The following is a 23,818-nucleotide window of genomic DNA, read 5'->3' as shown; positions in this document are numbered from 1 at the left end:
CAGACTCCATACCAAGGTCGCGAGTTGCGCGGAACACACCGAATCAGCCCGCGCACCGGCAGCAATCCACTGGACTCCCCCCACCGGGTCCTCTGGCCTCTTCTCTGTACAGCCACCTGGTACCACACTACAAAGACACAGAGGACACCAGACCACCAGACCACTGTACTGGGTAAGTTGGAGTCATCTTCACCTCCCATCAGGACCGGGACTATCTTTAGGGGAAGGGCAGCTGGAACCTGCAATACAGTCCTGCAGAGTTCAACCCTACAGGAGGACAGGGAGCTCAACTTCGGACTTGCAGCCAGAAATCTGCCTGAATCTCATGAGTCTGCAACTAGCTTGCTGAGACTCATTGACTTATATCTGCACACTGCTACCCACCTTGTCTATTGTGACAGCAGAGACATACCCGGAAAGACACCTTTCATCTTCATTGATATTTTTTATTCCCAAAATTAGTATTATTAGTTTTCTCTTTTCATTTCTTTTACTCCTCTTATCTTTAATTTTTTCTTACCCTTTGCAAATATTTGTTTTTCTCTTCTTTTTTTCTTTTCTTCTGTTCTTTCTTTTCTCTTTCCTTTCTCTCTCTCTTACACTCACTCTCTTGCTCTCCCACATTGTTCATCTTCCCTTTTTGTCCCTGTTTTGGTCCTCATTTGGAATTCTTCTTTATTTTCCTAGTATTCTCTTTTTCCTTCTCACCTGTGTTCTCTGACCACACTGCTAACCTTCCCCTCTCCTTCTTCCCATCTGTCCCTCCCTCCCCAACCCCTTCTAACTCCCCATCCCAAAGGGTAAAGTTGTTATATTGAGGAGTTTATTCACTATATGTTGGGTTGGTCCTCAATCTTGATTTAATTCACACAGCCAAAGGTGATAGATTAATAACTACCACAAAATGTCATTTTCAAAGATGAACTTGATGCAATGGTGTTGCTGATTGTATCACTTGGGGTAAGGGGTTGTTATTGATCTAGTCAATGAACCTTCCTAGTATAAGGAAAATGAGATAGCCTTAGAGTCATTAGAGACTCAAAATTTAAAGACCACCTATATCTGGAAGACATCTCTGAGAAACAATCATTCCATAAGCATTCTAATTACAAGCAACAAAGATACCTACAATAAGTAATTTCAAACTAACAACCCAGGAGTTAAACCAAGGACAGTACCAAAAACAAAAATGAGAAGACATTTAAGCAAGGTACAAACTCAGATTTCCACCCCACCAAGGGTAAATCCTGGGGGAAATGAGACGGAAAAGTCCAATAACCAAGCATGTGGATACCCTGAACTGATAGCACAGGAAGTAACAAAACAGATGAGTAAGGCTCTAGAAAAATTCAAAGCAGAAATAATCTCCCAGATATCTACAGAGATGGTGAGCAGAGGATTAGAGGATCTAGAACAGAAACAGATAAAAAAATAGATGAGCTCAGAAACATGCTGGAAGCCATGAATACCCAGCATAAGAAAGAAATGGAAACCATGATCACCCAACATAAGAAAGAAATGGAGGGCCAGGGATTTAGCTCAGTGGTTCTGCCACCTGCCTTGCAAGTGAAAAGTCCTGAGTTCAATCCCCAGGACCAAAAAAAAAAAAAAAAAAAAAGAGAGAAAGAAATGGAATCCATGAAACAGATTCAAACAGATATTCAGGAGATCAAAAACTCCCCTGAAAGTATCCACAGCAGATTAAGGGAATCTGAAGATAGAATATCAGATATAGAAGACAGGATCATGGTTAGAGACCATGAAAATAGAGATTTCTTAAAAATAGTAAGGGATTATGAGAAATCAATCCAACAACTGCTAGATGATGCAAAGAAGAATAACATAAGACTGATAGGAGTCCATGAAAAAATAGGAGAAAGCACAGTTGACATAAAAAACTGTTCACAGAAGTAATAGTGGAAAACTTCCCAGACACAGGTAGAGAATTGGACATACAAATAAGTGAGGCATATAGAACTCCAACTAGCCATGATCAAAAAAAAAATCTACATCTAGACATATAATAGGCAAGATCCCAGAAACCCAACAGAAAAACAAATTCCTACAAGCAGTTAGAGAAAAGAAACAAATCACCTACAAAGGAAAGCCCATCAGAATCATGGCAGACTTCTCAACACAAACCCTCCAATCAAGGAGAGCCTGGAGTGAAGTATTTCAAGCCCTAAAGGAAAATAACTTCCAACCTAGACTGTTATATCCTGCAAAACCATCTTTCAAAATTGATGGGGAGATTACATACTTCCACGACAACGAACACCTGAGAGATTTCATGAACACCAAACCAGCACTACAAGCAATTCTAAACAATATCCTAGAAAAAAGCAATGAAGGTTACAACTCCATAAGGCTCAACAGAGGGAAGCCAACAGGCAAGGTAAGACACTAAAGGGAAAGGGGGAAAAAAAAGAAATAAAAGAGCCAACAAAAGTAAAGCATCATGACAAGGATAAATCAGCATCTATCAATTATAACTCTCAATGTTAATGGCCTCAATTCACCAATCAAAAGAAATAGACTGGCAGAACAGATTAAAAAGGAAAATGCAACAACATGCTGTATACAAGAAACACACCTAACTCAAAAGGAAATTCATAGACTAAAAGTAAAAGGAGGGAAAATGGCTCTCCACGCCACAGGAACCCAGAAGAAAGCAGGGGTAGCAATCTTATTTGCCAACAAAGTAGTTTTCAAACCAAAACTAATTAAGAGAGACAAAGATGGTCAGTACAACCTTGTGAAGGGAACAATCCAAGAGGAATAGATGACAATCCTAAATATATACACACCAAACATGAATGCCCCCAACTATACAAAATAGACATGAAAAACCAAATAAACACTAACACAATCAGAGTGGGGGACCTCAATACCCCACTATCACAAATAGACAGATCATCTAGAGAAAACATTAACAAGGAAATTCTAGACCTGAACCAAGCTATGGAACAAATGGACTTAATAGATATTTACAGAGTATTCCACCCCACAAAATCGGAATACACATTCTTTTCAGCTGCACACGGGTCACTCTCCAGAATAGACCACATACTAGCTCATAGGACATGTCTAAGTAAATGTAAAAGAATTGAAGTTGGGCCGGGGATTTAGCTCAGTAGTTTTGCTGCCTGCTGCTCAAGTGCAAGGACCCAAGTTCGATCCCCGGTATCAAAAAAAAAAAAAAAAGAAAAAAAGAATTGAAGATACCCCCTGTATATTATCAGACCATAGTGCAATAAAATTGGAGATCAAAAACATAAGAAACCGCAAAACCCCAACAAACACATGGAAACTGAATAACACCCTCTTGAACAACCAATGGGTCACAGAAGTAATTAAAGAAGAAATTAAACAGTTTTTACAAGTAAATGATAATGCCAGTACAACATACAGGAATCTATGGGACACAATGAAAGCAGTTCTACATGGGAAATTCATAGCAGTGAATGCCCATATTAGGAAAACAGAGATAACTCAGATAAATAACCTAATGCAGAACCTCAAGCTCCTATAAAAAGAAGAGCATAATGAATCCAAAGCTCATACAAGAGAGGAAATTATAAAGATTAGGGCAGAAATCAATGCAATGGAGACTAAGAGAATAATACAAAAAATCAATGAATCAAGGAGTTGGTTTTTTGAAAGAATCTCAGTGATTGGGGCTGGGGATTTAGTTCAGTGGTTCCGCCGCCTGCCTTGCAAGCAGAAGCATCCAAGTTCAATCCCCGGTACCAAAAAAAAAAGGATGTTGTTCCCTCAGCCAGGGACGGGAGGAGCTGGAGCTGGAGCAGGTCAGCACCGCCTCCTCCTCCTGCATGCCCGCTCCCCAACCCGCTCTCCGTCTGCACTGCAGCCAGGAGAAATGGCCCGAAGCTTTCGGGGCTCCTCCATGTGGCCACGAGATAATGATGCTTGAACTGAGTTATTAAGGGTTCTGAAGTCAAAGCTCCTAAAATTAATAATGGCAGGAAAATCATCACTTTTAAAAGTAATTCTCCTTGGAGATGGTGGAGTTGGGAAGAGTTCTCTTATGAACAGATATGTAACTAATAAGTTTGTTGCCCAGCTCTTCCATACAATAGGTGTGGAATTTTTAAATAAAGATCTGGAGGTGGATGGACATTTTGTCACCATGCAGTTTTGGGACATGGCTGGTCAAGAGCGATTCCGAAGCCTGAGGACGCCTTTTTAGAGTTTCTGACTGTTGCCTGCTTACTTTTAGTGTCGATGATTCACAGAGTTTCCAAAACTTGAGAAACTGGAAGAAAGAATTCATATATTATGCAGATATGAAAGAGCCCAAAAGTTTTCCTTTTGTGATTTTGGGCAACAAGGTCAACATAAGCGAAAGGCAGGTGTCTACAGAAGAAGCCCAAGCTTGGTTCAGGGACAACGGCGACCATCCTTACTTTGAGACAAGTGCAAAAGATGCCACCAATGTTGCAGCAGCCTTTGAGGAAGCAGTTCGAAGAGTTCTCGCTACCGAGGATAGGTCTGATCACTTGATTCAGACAGACACCGTCAATCTTCACCGAAAGCCCAAGCCTAACTTATCCTGCTTTTGATTGTTAGATGGTTGGTGCATTCTAACCAACTCACACATACATACATGGTAAACACGAGGGTGGAGAAGAGAATTAGGGTTTGCAGCAGTGTATCATATCTAATAATATTAATGTATGTCGCTGCTTCATTTGTTGGTGGGAGAAGGGACACATTGATTTACTTTGTAATGACACCTTGCCTTTCTAAATTGTAATGGTTGTCTAATGTTTTTTTAAATATGTAAGTTAGAGCTAATAAATGGCCAAGACTTTAATTATAATTAAAATAAAAACGACTTCTAAAAAAAATCAATAAACCTTTAGCCAACCTTATCAAAAAAAGGAAAGAAAAGGCACAAATACATGCAATTAAGAATGAAAAAGGTGAAGTCACAACAGATCCAAGAGAAATCCAGAGGATCATCAATACCTACTTTGAGAACCTCTACTCCAATAAAATGGAAAACACAGAAGAAATGGGCAGATTCCTAGATACATACAAATTGCTGAAGTTAAATGAAGAAGATATAGAAATTCTAAACAAGCCAATTACAATGGGTGAATTTACCAACAAGAAAAGCCCAGGTCCAGATGGCTTCACTGCTGAATTCTGTAAGACATTTAAAGAAGAACTAACACCATTACTCTTTAAACTCATCAAGGAATTTGAAAGGGAAGCAATACTTCCAAATTCATTCCTGGAAGCAAGTGTTACTTTGATTCCAAAACCAGGGAAAGTCCCAACCCCAAAAGAGAACTGCAGGCCAATCTCCTTAATGAACATAGATGCAAAAATCCTCAACAAGATACTGGCAAACAGAATACAGAAGGTCATCAAGAAGATCATACACCCTGACCAAGTCGGATTTATCCCAGGGATGCAAGGATGGTTCAACATTTGTAAATCAATAAATGTAATACACCATATTAACAGAGTCAAGGACGAAAACCATATGATCATCTCAATAGATGCAGAAAAAGCATTAGACAAAATCCAGCACCCATTCATGATAAAAACCCTACAGAAAATTGGAATAGAAGGTCTTTATCTTTACCTAATTAAGGCTATCTATGAAAAACCAACAGTCAACATCATACTAAATAGTCAAAAACTGAAAATTTTCGTGCTAAAATCAGGAATAAGACAAGGATGCAAACTATCACCACTCCTGTTCAATATAGTTCTGGAAACATTAGCCACAGCAATTAGAAAAGAGAAAGAAATAAAAGGAATAAAGATAGGAAAAAAAAGTTAAACTCTCATTATTTGCTGACGATATGATACTTTACACAGAAGGCCCAAAAAACTTCTCCAGAAGATTTCTAGACTTAATTGACAGATTCAGTAGAGTAGCTGGATACAAGGCCAAACACACAAAAAACAGTAGCCTTGTAAACAAATAACAGACTCACTGAGAGAGAAATTAGGGAAACAATTCCTTTTACAATAGCATCCAAAACAATGAAATATCTAGAAATCAATCTAACAAAGGAAGCAAAAGAACTCTACACTGAAAACTACTGCACTCTGAAAAAAGAGATTGAAAAGGATACAAGAAAATGGAAAGACATCCCTTGCTCCTGGGTGGGAAGAACCAATATAGTGAAAATGGCCATACTTCCAAAACTACTATATAGATTCAATGCAATGCCAAGTGAAATTCCAACAATATACTTCACAGAACTAGAGAAAACAATCCAAAAATTCATTTGGAACCATAAAAGACCTAGACTAGCTAAAGCAATTCTAAGCCACAGAGACATGGCTGGGAATATCACAATCCCCAACTTGAAACTATACTACAAAGCTACTGTGATAAAATCAGCATGGTCCTGGCAAAGGAACAGACCTGAGGATCAGTGGAATAGATTAGAAAATGCAGAAACAACTCCACACATGATCAGCCACCTCATCTTTGACAAAGGAGCCAACCACCATCATTGGAGGAAAGATAGCCTATTTAATAAATGGTGTTGGAAAAACTGGATTTCAACCTGCCAAAGATTAAAACTAGACCCATGCCTATCACCATGCACTAAACTAAGATCAAAGTGGATTAAAGATCTAAATATTAAGACAGAAACACTAAACTTGCTGGAAGATAAGTTAGGTAGAACTCTTGAAGACATTGGCATAGGAAAAGACTTCATGAACAAAACCTCAGCAGCACGGGAACTAGCAGAAAGAATCAACAACTGGGATCTCATCTTATTAAAAAGCTTCTGCACTGCAAAAGAAACCACCAGCAGAGCTAACAGACAACCTACAATATGGGAAAAATATTTTAGCAGCTGTATCTCAGACAAAGGACTACTATCTAGAATACATAAAGATTTGAAAAAAATCAGACCCCCCAAATTCAAAGACCCAAATCAAAAATGGGCATCTGAAATGAACAGACATTTCTCAGACAAAGAAGTAAAAGCAGCAAACAAATGTATGAAAAAATGTTCAGCATCACTAGTTATTCGAGAGATGCAGATGAAAACAACACTGAGCTTCCACCTCACCCCAGAAAGAATGGCTGCTATCAAGAAATCAACAAATAACAAATGCTGGTGGGGTTGTGGGGAGAAAGGAACTCTTCTCCATTGTTGGTGGGAGTGCAGACTGGTGCAACCACTGTGGAAGTCAGTATGGAGATACCTCAAAGAACTAGGACTAGAGGTCCCATTTGACCCAGCTATTCCCTTGCTGGGTATCTTCCCAAAAGATTTAAAAGAATCATACCACAGCGATATATGTGCACCCATGTTCATAGCGGAACAGTTTGTAATAGCTAAAGCTTGGAAGAAGCCCAAGTGCCCATCAACTGGAAACTGGATAAAGAAAATGTGTTTTTTTTAATAAAATGGAGTACTACTCAGCCATAAAGAAAGAAAAACTAGAGTCATTTATAGCTAAATGGATGCATATTGAGGCCATACTCTTAAGTGAAATAAAGAGGACACACGTGTAAACACTGAAGTTTCTCTAGTGTGAGAAACTGATAGTGTAAACAAGGGTTAAAATGATTAAAACGAATAGTTGATAATTTGAAATAAGAAAAAAGGTCCAAAGACAAAGGAATGAAGGGAGGGAAAGGGGAAAGGAAAAGAGGGAAAGGAAAAACTATGAGAAAAGAAAAAAAATGGAAATGAAATCTATGTAAATAGGGAAGTGTGGAGGGGGCGAAGGGCGCACAGGTAATGGGGAAAAAAATAAGAACTAAGATACATCATGTACAGGCATAAGCACCCGATGATAAATGTAAATGAATTGTAAACCGAAGATGTACCAATAAAAGAACTAAAAAAAAAATATGGGGAGCAGCACAGTGCATGAGGTAGAAACCACCTTGTCCCACTCAAGGGAGTATATTGCGACAAAAGTGAATCTGACGTGAAGTTAATTGATCGGAGGCACTGAGGACAACACCCCTCTGCATGCACAGTGTAGTTGATTCCTCAGGCGCCTCCAAGGTTTATAGTCTTGAAAGACTCTGAAATGGCAGTGAATGGGAAAGAATATTGATTTTTGTTTTACTTTTTCAATGTGAAAGAAGAAAATGATTATAATGACCTAGAACTGAATACTTTCTCTTTGAATTCCCATCTGAGAAGCTCTAAGCTCCTAGGCAGTAAATAAATGAATATTGTCAAACAAGTCTTTCAAATATCTGTTTTAAATCACACTGTAGTCAAGCAAAATACATACATAACATGAGATAATCATGTTCAGATTGTGTCCAAGGCAAACTCATTACAAAATTCACAGTCGTTTCCAAGACTAAAGGCATTTTAGAGAGGGAATATCCTCGAGTATTTATTCATCAGCAAAGAAATCACTTTAAAGTAAAGTACTCTATAATTTTCTCTATTTTTGACTAATAGTGAGGAATTCTCCTTCTCTTTGTGATCTCCCAGCAGTCTCTTGGGTGCAGTAGAAAGATGGGAAGCTCTGTCCTCAGGGTTTTTGTCTTCAGCACTTGGCAGCTCTTGTTTGTGAGTGGCTGCTGGAGTGACCATGTGGAGTAAGTAACATTTTCCCCTGACTTATGATTCTTGAATTTGGCGACCCCACTAAATTGTCAGTAGCACCATCATCTCAATAGAATTCGGATTCCCTTTCCCATAACCATATATGTCAGTTTCTAAATCCCCAGAGTTTAGATTCCAGGAAACACTGAGGGCCTCATGACGTGGGAAATAACTAGCACACAATGAAATAAAACATTGTGGTCACAAATTAACAATTGATTTATAAGGTAGAAAATCTTTTTTATACGATTCCCTGGTGAATATATATGCCATCATAATTCACTTTCTCATGCTCTGTTTATTTGTGTAGGAGCTAACTTAAACTGAGGCATACGCATAGTTTACATATACTCTACGCATATATTCAGCTGTGTCTGTCTGCATATGGCAGAATATATTTCATCAATCATGATATTCTGTTGCACAGTGTATGCCTTTCATGTGTTGGAATCTTTTCTGCAGCTTTCTAACCACCACATTTCTCCAGTTTCCAAACTGAAAAAAAAAGCAGCCATAAAGCACAAATTGCAATCTTGTAAATGTCATCTCCTGTGATCTTTGAGAAAATGTCATCAAAAACCAGTCTCTTGGCCCTGATTGGAAGCACTGCAGAATTAGTATCCAAGCAAATAGTAAACTTCAGTAAATATTAATAGGAGTATTCTCCTATTAAGAATATTCACAGAAGAATGGGAAATAGTCATAAGACATAGATAGGAGAAGGACATTTGGGTAGAAAATAAAGTTGGAGATTTTTGAATCTGAAATCCAACTGAGCCACTTGTCAAAACCAAATAATTCCTCTTTTTTCCCCTTGTACTAAAGAGCAAATCCAGGGATCCACATGTGCTAGGTAAGCACACTAGCTCTGTGCTACATCCTGGCCCAAGTGCCCCCTCCAGACTGAGGAAATAAGCCTAGAATTTTCTACACCTGCTGATCTAGTTGTTCTTAATGCCCAGTTCCACAGCTCCACAGTGCTTCTGGGTTCATGGTGAAATTTCAAAAATCAACAAACCCTAAGGAGGCTGACCTACCTAACATGACCTGGTAATATTTACAGACCTCCTTCTATCTGTTTTTGGTAAGTCTCCGGGGAACGTGTGTAGGAATAGATTCTTACACATGAGTTCAGGAGAATGGAATATTAAGTCTCATATGGCCAAATTCATCCACCATTTTCTAATCACCAAGGAATGGTATTTAATATGATAGAATTCCTGGGAAAATGGCAATGATTTTCTACACTGGTTAATTCAATGTTGAACTCAAAGAGGCTAGTCCGACTCTTTGAGGTCAAAATATCAAGCCAAATTGTCAGATTAGTGAAGAAGGCTGAAGTGACTAGAAGATAGATAATGTAAAAGACTCACTCTGGATGTAATGTGCTCTGCCAGTACCTACACAGCACCCTCCCCAAGTCTCAGCTGGCCTGTCACATTGCTCAGGGACAGTCATTTTCCAAAGACACAGAGAAAAGTATTACGGGGGGGGCCAACAGCATCTTTGTAGAGATCTGCAGAGGCTCCGGCCATTGGCCAGGGCGGGTGGCCAGAAAAGTTGGAGTGCAATTAGATTCCCAGGGAAATGCAAATCACCCAGCAGCACATACCTGTGAGAGACAGGCTGGAAGCCACTATCCACATATAACTCAAAGTAAGCTTGTAAGGATGTATTTTTTTTTTTTTGTACAGAAATAGGTGGCTGCATTTAAAGCATTAGGAGGCTCCTAAGTAAATAAGTAGATGCGAAACCAACCAAGGCATTATTTTTCTTGTAAGGAGACAAGTGATTTGTACACATACAGAAATAAAATATCCTTTATAATTTTTTTCTAATCTAAATTCAATTGCAGCACTAAAAGCGAGGATTGAGGATATGATGCAGTCCCACTATATGCATATTTATTTTTGTTTTTGTTTTCTCTGCTTTTGATATCATAGCCAAAGAAAGGATTGCCAAGAACAATGTTAAAGAACTCTATCCTTCCATTTATAGCCACTTTATAGTTTCAGGTCTTACATTTATATCAATAAATCTACTTGGAGATAATTTTGCATATGGTGTGAAGGAAAGATGCAATTTTCTTCTTGTTTCATATCTACTCTATTTCCCCCTCACCATTTATTGGTTAACATGCTTCACATTGGATCTCGAGAAGATAAACATCCTGTACCACTTACACTTTGTAGGCTTTTGTTAAAATCTCTCCATTTTCCTCAGTCATCCAAGCCCCCAAACAACTATGTATATAGTTACCGATTTCATAATTTTTATTATTAATTCTACCCATGATTGAGACCATGAAGTATTTGTCTTTCTGTACCTGGATTATTTTATAGAGAATAATATCTTCCAGGCCATCCATGTTGTGAAAAACGACAAGATTTGCTTTTCTTGAGACTGAATTGTATATATACAATTATCTTTATTCATTTATCCATCAATGGAAATGGACAATTCCATATCTTAACTGTTGTGACTAATCCTACAATGAACACAGCAGGCAGGAGACTGTCGGCATCTCTGTGAAATACTGATTTCATTGACATTGGATATATAGCCAGAAATCAGACTGCTGGAACATATAGTAGTCCTGCTTTACAATTAAAAAAATTAATATAGAGACTTCGTACTGTTTTGCATAGTGGCTCTACTAATTCACATTCCCAACAGCAGTGTACAAACCTCCCTGTGTCCTGCATTCCTATCAACACTTGGTGTCATTGTTTATAGTAGCTATTTTATCAGGTGTGACATAACATCTCATTGGTTTTGATTTGCTTTTCCCCACTTATTGGTGATGTTAAGCATTGTTCATATACCTTTTGACCATTTACAGATCTTATTTTGAGGAACATCTATTTATGTTCTTTGCTCATTTTTTAATTCAAATTATTTATTGCAATTAAGATTTTTTCTATAAATTGTTTGAATGAGTTGCACATTTGTGTTTATTTTTAGATTTCCAAAACTTTTCTCATAAGGCAACTTTTTATTTTATTTTTTATTTCTATTTATTAGTATATGTTTCCAGTGCATAATGATTGCTTTGCTCTTGGAGAATTAGATATTAACATCTTATCAGATACAAGTTTTCCAAATATTTTCTCCAATTTCTTCGGTTATCTTAGTTTTGGATCATCCTAGAACAGGCTACAACGTTACTGAGATTCTGAGAAAGTTAAATGATGTGCATAGCTTTAATTTTCATTTTGTAACTCTCAAGTTGTCTGTATGTATGATATTTTAACCTATAAATAGGAATCATATACCTGATGATAAAACCATTGACAAAATTTGATGGGTTAAATGACTTGCTTTTCAATATATAGCTTATAGGTGAGAAAACAGAAATGTAAACCTAAAACCTTCAGTTTTAAAGATGTGTATCCTGCTTATTAGGAGAGAAAGAAGAGTCCTTGCAAGAGTTAGGAGTCAGGCTGGCTTTGAACTAACCTAGTTCTCCCTTCCGCCTTGTTTCTAGCTCTTGAGCATAACTCTGTAGAGCGTGTCATGAATGCACACCTTGAGACTGGAGGGACAGCTCGACACAGCCCTGGGCTCTCTAAAGACGCTCAGCATGGGATGCTCACAGGCAGTGGTGTAGGACTGAGGTGTGAATCCTGGGCACGCTGGATTTTAGAGTCTCCCATCTGCTGTTCAAGGTTCATGCAGCACAAGCCCCCCGCTCACCCTGAGCCTGTAGGTCCTGGATGCCTGAACCCTGGGCTCTGTTACCCCGTCTTGATCTTTTTTTTTTTTTTGGTACTGGGGATTGAACTCGGGTCCTTGCGCTTGCACAGCAGGTGGCGAAACCACTGAGCTAAATTTCTGGCCCCTCTTGTTGCCCCTTCTTGACTGTAAGTAATAAATACAGTCCATGGGACTTGGTGGTGTGTGTGTGCGTGTGCGTGTGTGTGTGATGTAACTCACTGAAATCATAAGAACTCTAATAACTTGTATGACAAACATAGTTTGAAAAACAAATATCCTTTTTCTTTTCTGGTTCTCATTTCTTTTCTTGCTGAGATCAAAGATCACATTTCCTTGACCATAGATGCAGGAGAGAATACATATACTGCTCAGGGTCTCTGAAGTTCCAGTAGACAAATATTTCACTTATGTAATTCAACAATCAAGGGCAAAGCATAAAAAAAACTAGAAGAAAAAAATGAAAACAAAGCTTTTGTAAATAAGAAGGAGAAAGGAAGGGAGAAGAATGAGGAAGAAAGAAGAATCAAGATATATCAGGTACAGGTAAAATTTCCCTGTGAGGAATGTGATCATTATGTATAACAGAAGTACCAATAAATTTAATTTAACAGTATCAAAGAAAAATAAACAGTTGTATAGAATAGAAAGAAATAGAGATATAGATGTAGATAAAAAAGAAGAGAAAAAGAAAAGTCAGGAGAAAGGTTTCAAAAATCTCTACATCCTTTGAGATTTACAGCAGTTGTCTTTATAGAGTGAAAGAATTATTTATAAAATCTAAGATGCAAAGACCATATATCCTTCTTCAGTTCTGTGTATGCATGAATTAAATGTAGAGGATATTACATTGAAGTGTGCCCCATTTTCTAACTTTAAGTGCTTTTTTACATATAGAACATGAGGTCTTGTCAACACACAAGTCCCTAATATTGGTAACCATGTGTTTTTGTTTGCTAAACCTGCCATAGAAATGCCACACGCTGCGTGGCTTACTGAACAGGAATTTCAAACAGGGGTTTGAAGTCACAGTCTGAGGTACAGCAGGGCTGATCACTCATGTGGCCTCTCCTGAGCTCATAGATGCCCTTGGCCCTGTTGCTTCCTTACACCATCGTTTGTATTGTATTCCTACTTAATTGGTGGCACTTTGTTTGCCTGAATGCTCTCCTCTTTTGTAAGGAAACTAACATACTTTACTTGAGTCCACCTTAGTCAACTCATTTTAACTTAGTCAGCCTTGAAAGGTTCTGCCTCTAAGCACAGTGTCATTCTGAGGAGATACACAGGAGAGCTCAGGTTGAATCTGGGGGGAATGTAACTCAGCCCATAAAAACAAGGATGGATGGGAATTTCCTAATACATAAAACAAAGCATTGTTGCCTGGAAAGTGAGAGAGAGGAGAAATAGAGGGAGAGAGAAGGGGGGAACATATGACAAATAATATGGATCAAAGGGTTCAGTTTTGAAAATTCAGTTTAGTAGAATTTCTATTATCAGATTCACTTCACTGTTATATTCTGAGTTAGATCCATCAGACCCACTTTTAACCAACCCTTCCTCATTGCATCACATCCTACTTCACACATCAACTTCTAATTCCAGATGGAGTCTAGGGCAGTCTTTGGAGACCTGTGGTGCATGCTCCTGTGCTGCTGTATGGGAGTGGTCCGAATGGGCCCTTGCAAACCTGCGTATATCAGGTCCAACAAAAGCGTGCCTGTCACCAGAGCATAGGAAGAGAGTGTTGCTTCCAGGACCTGGGCTTCCAGACCACAGGTAAGCACCTGGCACCAGGCTCTGCAGTCTAAAGTGAGAGAGGGTCTGGTGTGGCTCTGAATGGATCATTGCTATGGTAAGCACACACAGGCATGCACACAGAAACACATACAAACACGCCCTTCCGAATTAGATCTCAGATTTCATCCTATGGTGCATCTGGCATTGTCTACAATTTAAAATTCACTCAGATAGTTGCGCTAGACCACAGATGTCTGCTGACGCCATGGAAAAATCAAGAGGCCAGCTGTGTCTTGCTTTTGACTCTAATTGCTCTGCTCTGTGCTTCTCACACCTGCAGGGAATGTTTCCACTTTTTGGGACTCATTTTCACCTGCCAGAGGCCTCAGTATTTCCAGAGAACTTTGAGTGCTCCCGTGAAGAGAGCAGGGAAGGGCTGGGGTTCAGCTGCTTCTCCGTACGCCCTTTTCCCCTACAGGAAGCTTTAGTGTGGTGAGCTCTGGCATTTTTAATGCCAATTGTTTCATTTCAAAAATAATTCAGAAATATCACATACCTGTACCAACTGTCCCTGCTATATGTAATTGTCATGCACTACAAATATGTACTAATCAAAAATTCCAGCTGGATTGAGGACTAGAAAATGAATGTTTTTTCCTTCTTAGTAGTGTTATAGTATACTCTACAAGGGAAGTGAATTTTCTGGTAGATTTATGCACTGAAACGTTTGAGCTAGGCTAGTCATAGACAATACTCTTGACAAGCCACTTCAAAAAATAGGGAAAGTACCTATTCATTTATTCTAGAAATACTTATGAAGTGTCACTTAGTTGCTAGGATCTTTTCAATACATTGGGCTACAGCAGAAAACAAAATAGAAAACTCACTCAGCCCTAGCGATGTAGTATTATGGTGAGGATGGATAGAGAATTCAATAAGCAAGATTTGGAAAATGATTATAGATGTGAGGAAAACAGGAGTGTGGATGGAGGACAAAGAACTGGCATGGTCAGGGGAAGTTAACACTGCTTACAAAAATGTTATTAGGATGGCCTTTCATCAAAAAATGACATTTGAAGAAGTTGTAAAGGAGATGAGTGGATGCAACAGGCAAACATTAGGAGAATAATCTTTCAGGAGAAGGAAGAGTCAATGACTTGATACAGGGGCAGAGTTTGGCTCTTCCCAGTTCTATAAGAAAGTCAGTGGAGCTGCAAAACACTGCAAGGGATCTGAGTGTGAGGGTTGAGAACCCAGGCTAAGCCGCGAGTGCCTTCTTGGCCATTGTGCAGCATTCAATTCTTCTTTAGAATAAATTGGAAGTTCTGCAAGGTTTTAAATGTGGGAATGATCCTCTTCCCTCACCCTTCATGGTGGGAGCAGTTCACTCAGGGCTGTACAGAAACAGACTCTTCGTGGAACAAGGAGCGGGACCAGGGAGGTGTCTACTGCAATACTCTGGGCAAGTGAAGACAGTGGTGTAGACCAGACTGGGAGCAGTGCAGGTGGGGAGAAGTGGTCAGACTCAGGACAAGCATGCAAGGTAGGGGCAAAGGAATTTCCTGGATGACTGAAGAGCAGCAAGGACAGGAAGAGCATAGGTCGAGTCCCAAGTTTTGACTTGAAAAAATGAATTGGTGTGATTTTAATAATTGATGTAGCAGATGAAAAGATACATCATTTTTTCCTTTGGAAATGAAGACTGGGAATTCAGTTTTAAGTACTCAAGATTAATTAACACTTCTTGTAGAATGTTAGCACTGGGGAGCATCTTAGGCATCTTTCAGGATTAGAAGTTTTAACCTAAGAATCATACCCAGGAAATTCATGGATAGATTTGGAGACATTGTGAATGCTCTAACATTTTGTGTATTTATACATTTACACATACTTGGAGAATTGCATTGTTTTTGTCATGTCTTCAGAGAAGCATGATTCTCAAAATTTAAGAGCCATTAAGTTTTTGTGCTATAGAAATTATAGAGAACAAGTGTTTAGAGCATTTGTTCCAACTTGCAGAATTTTTTTGAAACAAGAATGAGAATGCAAATCTTGAGATGAATAGACATGTGCAGATATTTTTGGTATTTTTCATCTCTGATTTCAACCAAAGTGACAATAAATTCCCATACACGCAATGATACATGGGTATATAGGGGTTTTTAGTCTGCTGTGCCACACTTTGTACATGTGTGAATTATGTTCCTGGGAGGAGAGAGCTCTGGTAAAATCATACAGATGATGAACACCAGAGCTGTGTCCTAATTTTAACTCCTCAATTCAAGGCCAGTGAGCTGCACTTTTAGGCCTGTAACTCCTTTGTCAGCCATCAAGAAGGTATGGTGTAGTAGCAGATGTTTATTTTTCACTCATTGTCCACTGTTTGTGATTTTAGTGCCATATAAAAAAACACCTCCAAGATGAGTATAGGAAGTTTTCTGTTATGTGTTTCCCCTAGAGGTTTACAGATTGACTTCACAGATATAGATGTAGATACAGACAGAGAAAGATACACATACATACATCTTTAGCCAATTTCATGTTGATTTTTCTGAGTTATTTGAAGTAGGAGTCAAATTTCATTCTTTGCATGAGTATATCCAGTTTTCCCAAAACCATATATAGAACAGACTTTTTGCATGTGTATTCTTGGGGACATGTTGCAAATAAAATTAGTTGTGTGGGTTGATTTCTGGGCTTTCAATTTGTTTCAAAAGTATCTATGTGTAGAACATTGGTATTCATACAAAAGTCAGTACAATGCTTGACACAGAAGTTTTCATTAACTTATACAAGGAGGTTGAAATTTTAAGAGTACAGACAATACATCAAGAATTAGGCTGAATATTTCATGTGTGTCACTTTTACTCAGTCATTGGCCTCTTAGGCCAATTCATTACTAATGAATATTAGTAATCTTTAAGAGCTTTCTTTTTCTCACCTGTTGATAAGGGGCTGGCCCTTATTAAAATGTTAATACGTGAAAGCTCTAGGTTTAAAACCAAATTCTGATTCTAACTCCTATCATCTTCCAAAGTTGCAGATTGAAGTCCTCTAATACCAGATAGTAAGGAGTAAGAGTCCATACACCTGCTCATAATTGTTAGGTTGGTGACACACTATTAAATTTGTGTAATAGAAAGTATCACTGAGTTCTTTTTTCTTTGCCTCATGACAAACAGGATTTCCCCTTTGCAAACATGGACCTGGGAAATCGCACGGTCCTGACAGAGTTCATCTTGTTGGGCATCTCAGCAGACCCACACTGGCAGCTAATCATATTTGCAATATTTCTCATGCTCTATTTGGCAACCTTGTCAGGGAACTTGACTCTGGTTGTCTTAATACGGATTGACCCCCGGCTGCACACACCTATGTATTTTTTCATTGGCAGCCTGTCTTTTTTGGACTTCTGGTATACCTCTGTGTACACCCCCAAAATCCTAGCCAATTGTGTTTCACAAGATAAACGCATCTCCTTGGCAGGGTGTGGGGCTCAGTTCTTCTTCTCCTGCTTTGCTGCATATACTGAGTGCTATCTGTTAGCAGCCATGGCCTACGACCGCTACATCGCAATTGGTAGCCCATTGCTATATTCAGGTATCATGTCCACCTCTCTCTGCACAGGGCTTGTTGCTGGATGCTACATAGGAGGGCTGCTGAATGCCATGGCTCACACTGCCAACACTTTCCGGCTGAGTTTCTGTGGTCAAAACATCATTGACCACTTTGTATGTGATGTGGGGCCATTGGTCAAAATGTCCTGTACAGATACCCACGTCTATGTGAAAATCCTTTCCAGTCTGGTGGGCTTCACTGTCCTCTCCTGTCTTCTTGTCATCCTCATTTCCTATTTCAAAATCCTCCTGGCTATCCTGAGGATCCGCTCAGCTTCAGGCAGGCGCAAGGCTTTCTCCACCTGTGCTTCCCACCTGGTCTCTGTCACCCTATTCTATGGCTCCCTGCTCTTTGTGTACTCAACCCCAAGTTCCAGCTACTCCCTGGAGAGGGACAAAGTGGCTGCTCTCTTCTACACCATCATCAACCCCCTGCTCAACCCTCTCATCTACAGTTTGAGAAACAAAGATGTCAAAGAAGCCTTCAGGAAAGTGATGCAGACCATATTACCACAAGCATGAAGGTCATCTTGTATACTTTATTGTGATTTACCAAGTCCTGACTTATAGATGTTTGTATGCATTTCTGTATTTCAATTAATTTTGACAAGTTGTTTTTGTAACAACAAAATATACACCAAGCCACTCTTTCATCCTCATCATTGTTATTATTTTCTCGTGATATATACTATTTAGACTCGATGATACTGGGGATTTTAAATTCTGCAATATGTTGCTTGCCTCATTGCAGTGCTAGATTGTAACAAAACTCGTCCTCTTGGCTTTTTTGACATCTTGGAACAAGAAAGCATAGATTGAATGGTTTTCCTCATATCTGTGACGCTGATGTTTTGTGAGCAAATTTTGTTGGATAAGTAAACGATATGAAATGGGTTGATGGAGTGCTGGAAATTTCCTGAAGGTTGTGCAAATATTAGTCTTAATTAGCTGCATCCTCTAAATTTCTTTCTAAAGACCTAATTGAATGTACAGAATATATTTATGAAAATCTTGTACTTTCTACATTAACATAATGATTGACAAAGTGTTTAAGAGTTGTTCAGATTTAAAGAAATAAAATCATTTTAAATTCACCACAAATAATCCAGTTTTTAAAACCTTAGCAAAAAGTGTTCTCTCTCACAGAGTGACACATCTAATATTACTTGCTTTGAAGTCAGACCAGAAGGAAAAATAAAGTCAGGAATTCTAAAATAAACTGAAAAAATTCAACAAACAAATACCCCAATGTATTCTAGACCTGATGATTGTTTGACTTTACCAGATGAATTTATGTAGAAACAAAGAGCTCCATATTCATCATATGGAAGGTGTTAGTTGATATTATATTTGATACTCTTCATTGCATTACCGTTTAAAAATATAAATCATATTTTACAGTGGAAGAATTTATATCTCAGAGATTAAAACTTTGTCATTGAGATAAATAAAGCAGGAACGATGCTAGTTACTCATCCTTTGTGTTATTTCTGAAATACCTCATGTTTCTTCCCTCTGCCTTGGTTTTCTAATTTTCACTCTTTTTGATCAAAACCTTCTTTACATTCCTTCTTACCTCAGCAGTTAATGTTTGGCAAGAAGAATTGGGCTGGAACCTACTACTCTCTACAGTCCACATGATGTTACATTTGCTTCCTCATAATATTCATAACAGAAAGAAGAAATTGAATCAATGGTAGGGGAGAGAATCAAACAAAACGAGATCCTTAAGTATTCCCAGAAGTATTTCATATTCTTCCTTTTTGCAAAATAGATCTGGATTCTTTGTTTCAAAAACTTTATTACTACAAAGTAGAAACTGTATCATATAGTTTACATTATAGTCTGATTATTAGAACACAATAAATGAACTAATACAAAGAAACAGTCTTCCTGTTTCTAGTTAATGATAATTAATCTTTTCTTTTAAAACATATTTTTAAGACCCAGCCTGCTAAATTCTTGAATCAGTCTATTGTCCCTAGCATTGCTCAGAGAAATGCAGGCTAATATGGAGTTTAGATGAGTGCAGACCATGAGTCCTCGACCGACACCAGGGGAGGGCATTTCAATATAGAACTCAGGAGATATGGCCAACACTCAGCAGGTGTCTTGCTCACTTTGTGCATGCAAGAAGTGTTTTCTGAGCCTCAGTGTATTCATCATTCAGGAATGCTGAGTGTTGTTTGGGAGAATTTATGCTTTTTTTCCCCTTAGAAATGACTTCTTAATCCCTAGGTCCTGTCCTGGACCCTGGGATAGAGCAGTGAGGATAGAACTCACCTTTATTCAATGAATCCTTTATTCTAGAAGGGAGAGATACATAATAAAAGAAGTTCAGATATTTTCAGTTAATTCTCAAAGTTAGCAGTAAAATAAAACTAGATGATAAGACAAAGATGAGCAAGGAAATGAGTTAGTTGAATTATCTACTGTAACAAGAAAACAAATAGTGCTAGTAAGATGGACAAACCACTTTAGTAGACATTTTACAGAAGAAAGCATATTAATGACCAACAAGTATAAAAAAGTTCAACAACAGTAATCATCACTGAAATATGAATTAAAAGCAGAATGAAATATCATATTATGCACATTAGAATGACTTTGATTTAAAAAATGAAATGATCTTGGGGGAGGTGTAGAGTAAAGGGCACATATGTATACCACTGGAAAGAAAATAAATTAGTGCAGCCACATTGGAAAACAATATGGAGGACAGTTTAAAAATTAAAAATAGAATTATGATTCAGCAATTCTTCTGGTTCCATGTCTCAAGGGACTGAAACCAGCAGAAAATAATACCTGCACTCTGTGCTCCTTGTAGCTTTACACAGAATATTGAAGATACAGACTCAAACTAAGCATGCATGAGAGGGTGAATGGTTGCAGAAATATTATCCATTCATGATAGTGTACTACCAAGTTCTTAAAAACAAAAACAAAAAAATGTCATTTGTGACAAATGAGTGTCTGCTGAGGACATTATGCTGAGTAAAACAAGGAATGCACAGGAAGACAAATCCTGTGTGACCTGATATGTGGAATGTAGAACTAATAGAAGCAGGATGTAGAATAGTAATGAGCAGAGGCTGAGGTGGGTGTGGGTGGGTGGGAAAAGACCACATATCGGTGAAAGGGTGCAGAGACTATGTAGACAGGGAGAGCAAATTCTGATGCTGTAATGCACAGCACATTGCCTGTAGTAAACAATAATATGTAGTTCAAAATGGCTAAAGCACAGATTGTTTTCCATTAAGTTTATTGGTACATTTTAGGTGTACAATACAGTTACATTCATCATTGGGATCTTGTACTTTTTCATGATATATCTTGGTTCTTATTTTTTCCCCATTCCCCTGCCTTCCCTTCACCCCCTGCACCCTTCCCTGTTTATAAAGACTTTGCTTCCATGTTTTTCCTTTTCTCATATTTTTCTTTTTCCTTCTTTCCTTTCCCCTACCCCTCCCACTTCCTCTACTACTTTAGATGTTTTCTTCCTATTTCACAATATCAATTATTCTTTTATTTTTTGGTACTGGGGATCGAACTCGGGTCCTTGAGCTTGCACAGCAGGCAGCCAAACCACTGAGCTAAATCCCCGGCCCTCAATTATTCATTTTGATTCTTATTTACACTTTTTGTTTTCCACACCAGAGAAATTATTCGGTGTTTACACATGTGCGTCCTATTTATTTTTCACTTAAGAGTATGGCCTCAATGTGCATCTGCTTAGTTACAAATATCTCCAGTTTCTCATTCTTTCTGGCAGAGTAGTACTAGTGTAGGGAACAGGGGAAGGGGACGTTACCAGAACCTCTGCAGTAAGTCCTAGTCTCCTGTGAGCCATGGTAGCACATGGCGAATTACAGCAAAGGTAGACGAATGAGACTGAGAAGAAGCTGAGCTTTTGGTCTGATCAGTGCTGCTCTAGGCGGCAAAGACAAAGACCCCTAGCTTGCAGCACCTTTTATTTAGTACATCCAAAGAAACAAATGTAACAAATGAATAATGTAGATTTCAGTATCATACTGGGATGAACAAGGTGTAACAAAAGACTGGGTGGGGGCAGCGGAAATCTAAGAACAATGAGGAACTATGCAGATGAAGATTTAGTTCCTCCCAGGAACTACACAGATGAAGATTTGGTTCCTCCCAGGGCATCTCCCACAGGCGTGGTCTTGTCCTGGAGGATTACAGCATCATGGGATCATTGAGATCTCCCTTGTGACCTGAGGCCAAAATGGAAGTATGTCTTGGAGTGTTATTGCTGGCCTGTAGGCAGGAGAGCTAGGCCTACTCAAATGATTTTTCCCTAGAATTATGTAGCATTGCTCCCAACATACTAGATTTTATAAAAAAAACCCCACATCTTCTTTATCCAATCTCCAGTTGATGGGGTCTTGGGCTGTTTCCAAGCTTTAGCTCTTACAAACTGTGCTGTTATAAACATGGATGCACATATATCACTGCGGTATGATTCTTTTAATTCTTTCGGGAAGATTTTGGGAAGACCCAGTAGAGGGATAGCTGGGTCAAATGGGACTTCCAATGCTGGTTCTTTGAGGTATCTCCATATTGATTTCCACAGTGGTTGCACCAGTCTCCTCTCCCACCAACAATGAAGAAGGGTTCCTTTCTCTCCACAACCCCACCAGCATTCGATGTTGGTTGATTTCTTGATAGCAACCATTCTTTCTGGGTTGAGGTGGAATCTAAGTGCTATTTCTGTCTGCATTTGTCAAATGACCAGTGATATTGAAAATGTTTTACTTCTTTGCCTGAGTAATTTCTATTCATTTCAGATGCCATTATTGCATTGGGTCTTTAATTTTGGGGTTTCTGATAATTTTCAGTTATTTTTTTAATTAAATTATTTTATTGGTACATTTTAGGTACACAACACAATTACATTTCTCATTGGGAAATGTACCATTACATAATGCATCTTGGTTCTTATTTTTTCCCCATTCCTAGCCCTCCCTTCACCCCCTCCACCCTTTCCTATTTACAAAGACTTTATTTCCATTTTTTCCATTTCTCATCATTTTTCCTTTCCCTTCTTTCCTTTCCCCTGCACCTCCCACTATCCCTACCCCTTTGGACTTTTTCTTCCTATTTTGCATTATCGATTATTCATTCTAATCATTGGTACATTTTAGGTATACAATATAATGATATTCATCATTGGAAATTTGCACTTTTACATAATCTCTCTTGGTTCTTATTTTTCACCCTTGCCCAGCCCTCCCTTCAACCCCTCCATTCCTCCCTATTTACAAAGATTTTGTTCCTATTTTTCCATTTTCTCATTTAATCCCATTCCCTTCTATCCTTTCCTCTACCCCTCAAACTTCCTTCCCATTTGCCCCTTGTCTTCCTATTTCACATTACCTATTATACATTTTAGTCCTTATTTACACTTTCAGTTTCTCACACCAGAGAGACTATTCAGTATTTATGCATGTGTGTCCTATTTATATCTCTTAAGAGTATCACCTCAATGTGCATCCACTTAGCTATAAATGTCTCTAATTTCTCATTTTTTATGGCTGAGTAGTACTCCATTCTGTTAAAAAAATACATTTTCTTTATCCAGTCTCCAGTTGATGGGCATTTGGGCTGGTTTCATGTTTTAGCTATCACAAACTGTGCTGCTATGAACATGGGTGCACATATATCACTGTGGTATGATTCTTTTAGTTCTTTGGGGAAGATCCTCAGCAGTGGAATAGTGGGGTCAAATGGGACTTCCAGTCCTAGTTCTCTGAGGTATCTCCATACTGATTTCCACAGTGGTTGCACTGGTCTACACTCCTACCAGCAGTGGAGCAGAGTTCCTCTTTCTCCACAGCCCCACCAGCATGCGTTATTTGTTGATTTTATGATAGCAGCCATTCTTTCTGGAGTGAGGTGGAATCTCAGCACTGTTTTCATTTGCATCTCTCGAATGACCAGTGATGTTGAATATTTTTTCATGTATTTATTTGCTATTTCTACTTCTTTGTCTGAGAAATGTCTGTTCATTTCAGATGCCCATTTTCAGATTGGGTCTTTAAATTTGAGAGGTCTGATCTTTTTAAGTTCTTTATAGATTCAAGATAGTAGACCTTTGTCTGAGGAAGAGCAGGTGAAGGTTTTTTCCCACATTGTGGGTTGTCTGTT

At 38.6% G+C, this 23,818-nt stretch overlaps 1 protein-coding gene and 1 pseudogene across 1 annotated transcript; both read left to right on the top strand.

The window, feature by feature from the left end:
- The first annotated feature begins 3,861 nt into the window (after nucleotides 1-3,861).
- Nucleotides 3,862-4,583, top strand: LOC106009236 (ras-related protein Rab-9A-like; annotated as a pseudogene).
- Nucleotides 4,584-17,236: 12,653 nt separating this feature from the next.
- Nucleotides 17,237-18,175, top strand: LOC101715097 (olfactory receptor 9G4-like). The gene has a single exon (XM_004869877.2). It carries the CDS (start codon nucleotides 17,237-17,239, stop codon nucleotides 18,173-18,175), a length of 939 nt encoding a protein of 312 aa, XP_004869934.2.
- The last annotated feature ends 5,643 nt before the right edge of the window (nucleotides 18,176-23,818 follow it).

Source organism: Heterocephalus glaber, unplaced genomic scaffold (assembly GCF_053883595.1).
Source record: "Heterocephalus glaber isolate CG9 unplaced genomic scaffold, H.glaber_assembly_v1.0 deba00001805, whole genome shotgun sequence".
Lineage (NCBI taxonomy): Eukaryota > Metazoa > Chordata > Mammalia > Rodentia > Bathyergidae > Heterocephalus > Heterocephalus glaber.
Note: the sequence above shows the minus strand (reverse complement) of the source record. Positions and strands in the feature narration are given on the sequence as shown.

Excerpts from the sequence above, each read along its gene's own strand:
- LOC101715097 (XM_004869877.2), top strand. The coding sequence starts at position 17,237 with ATGGACCTGGGAAATCGCACGGTCCTGACAGAGTTCATCTTGTTGGGC.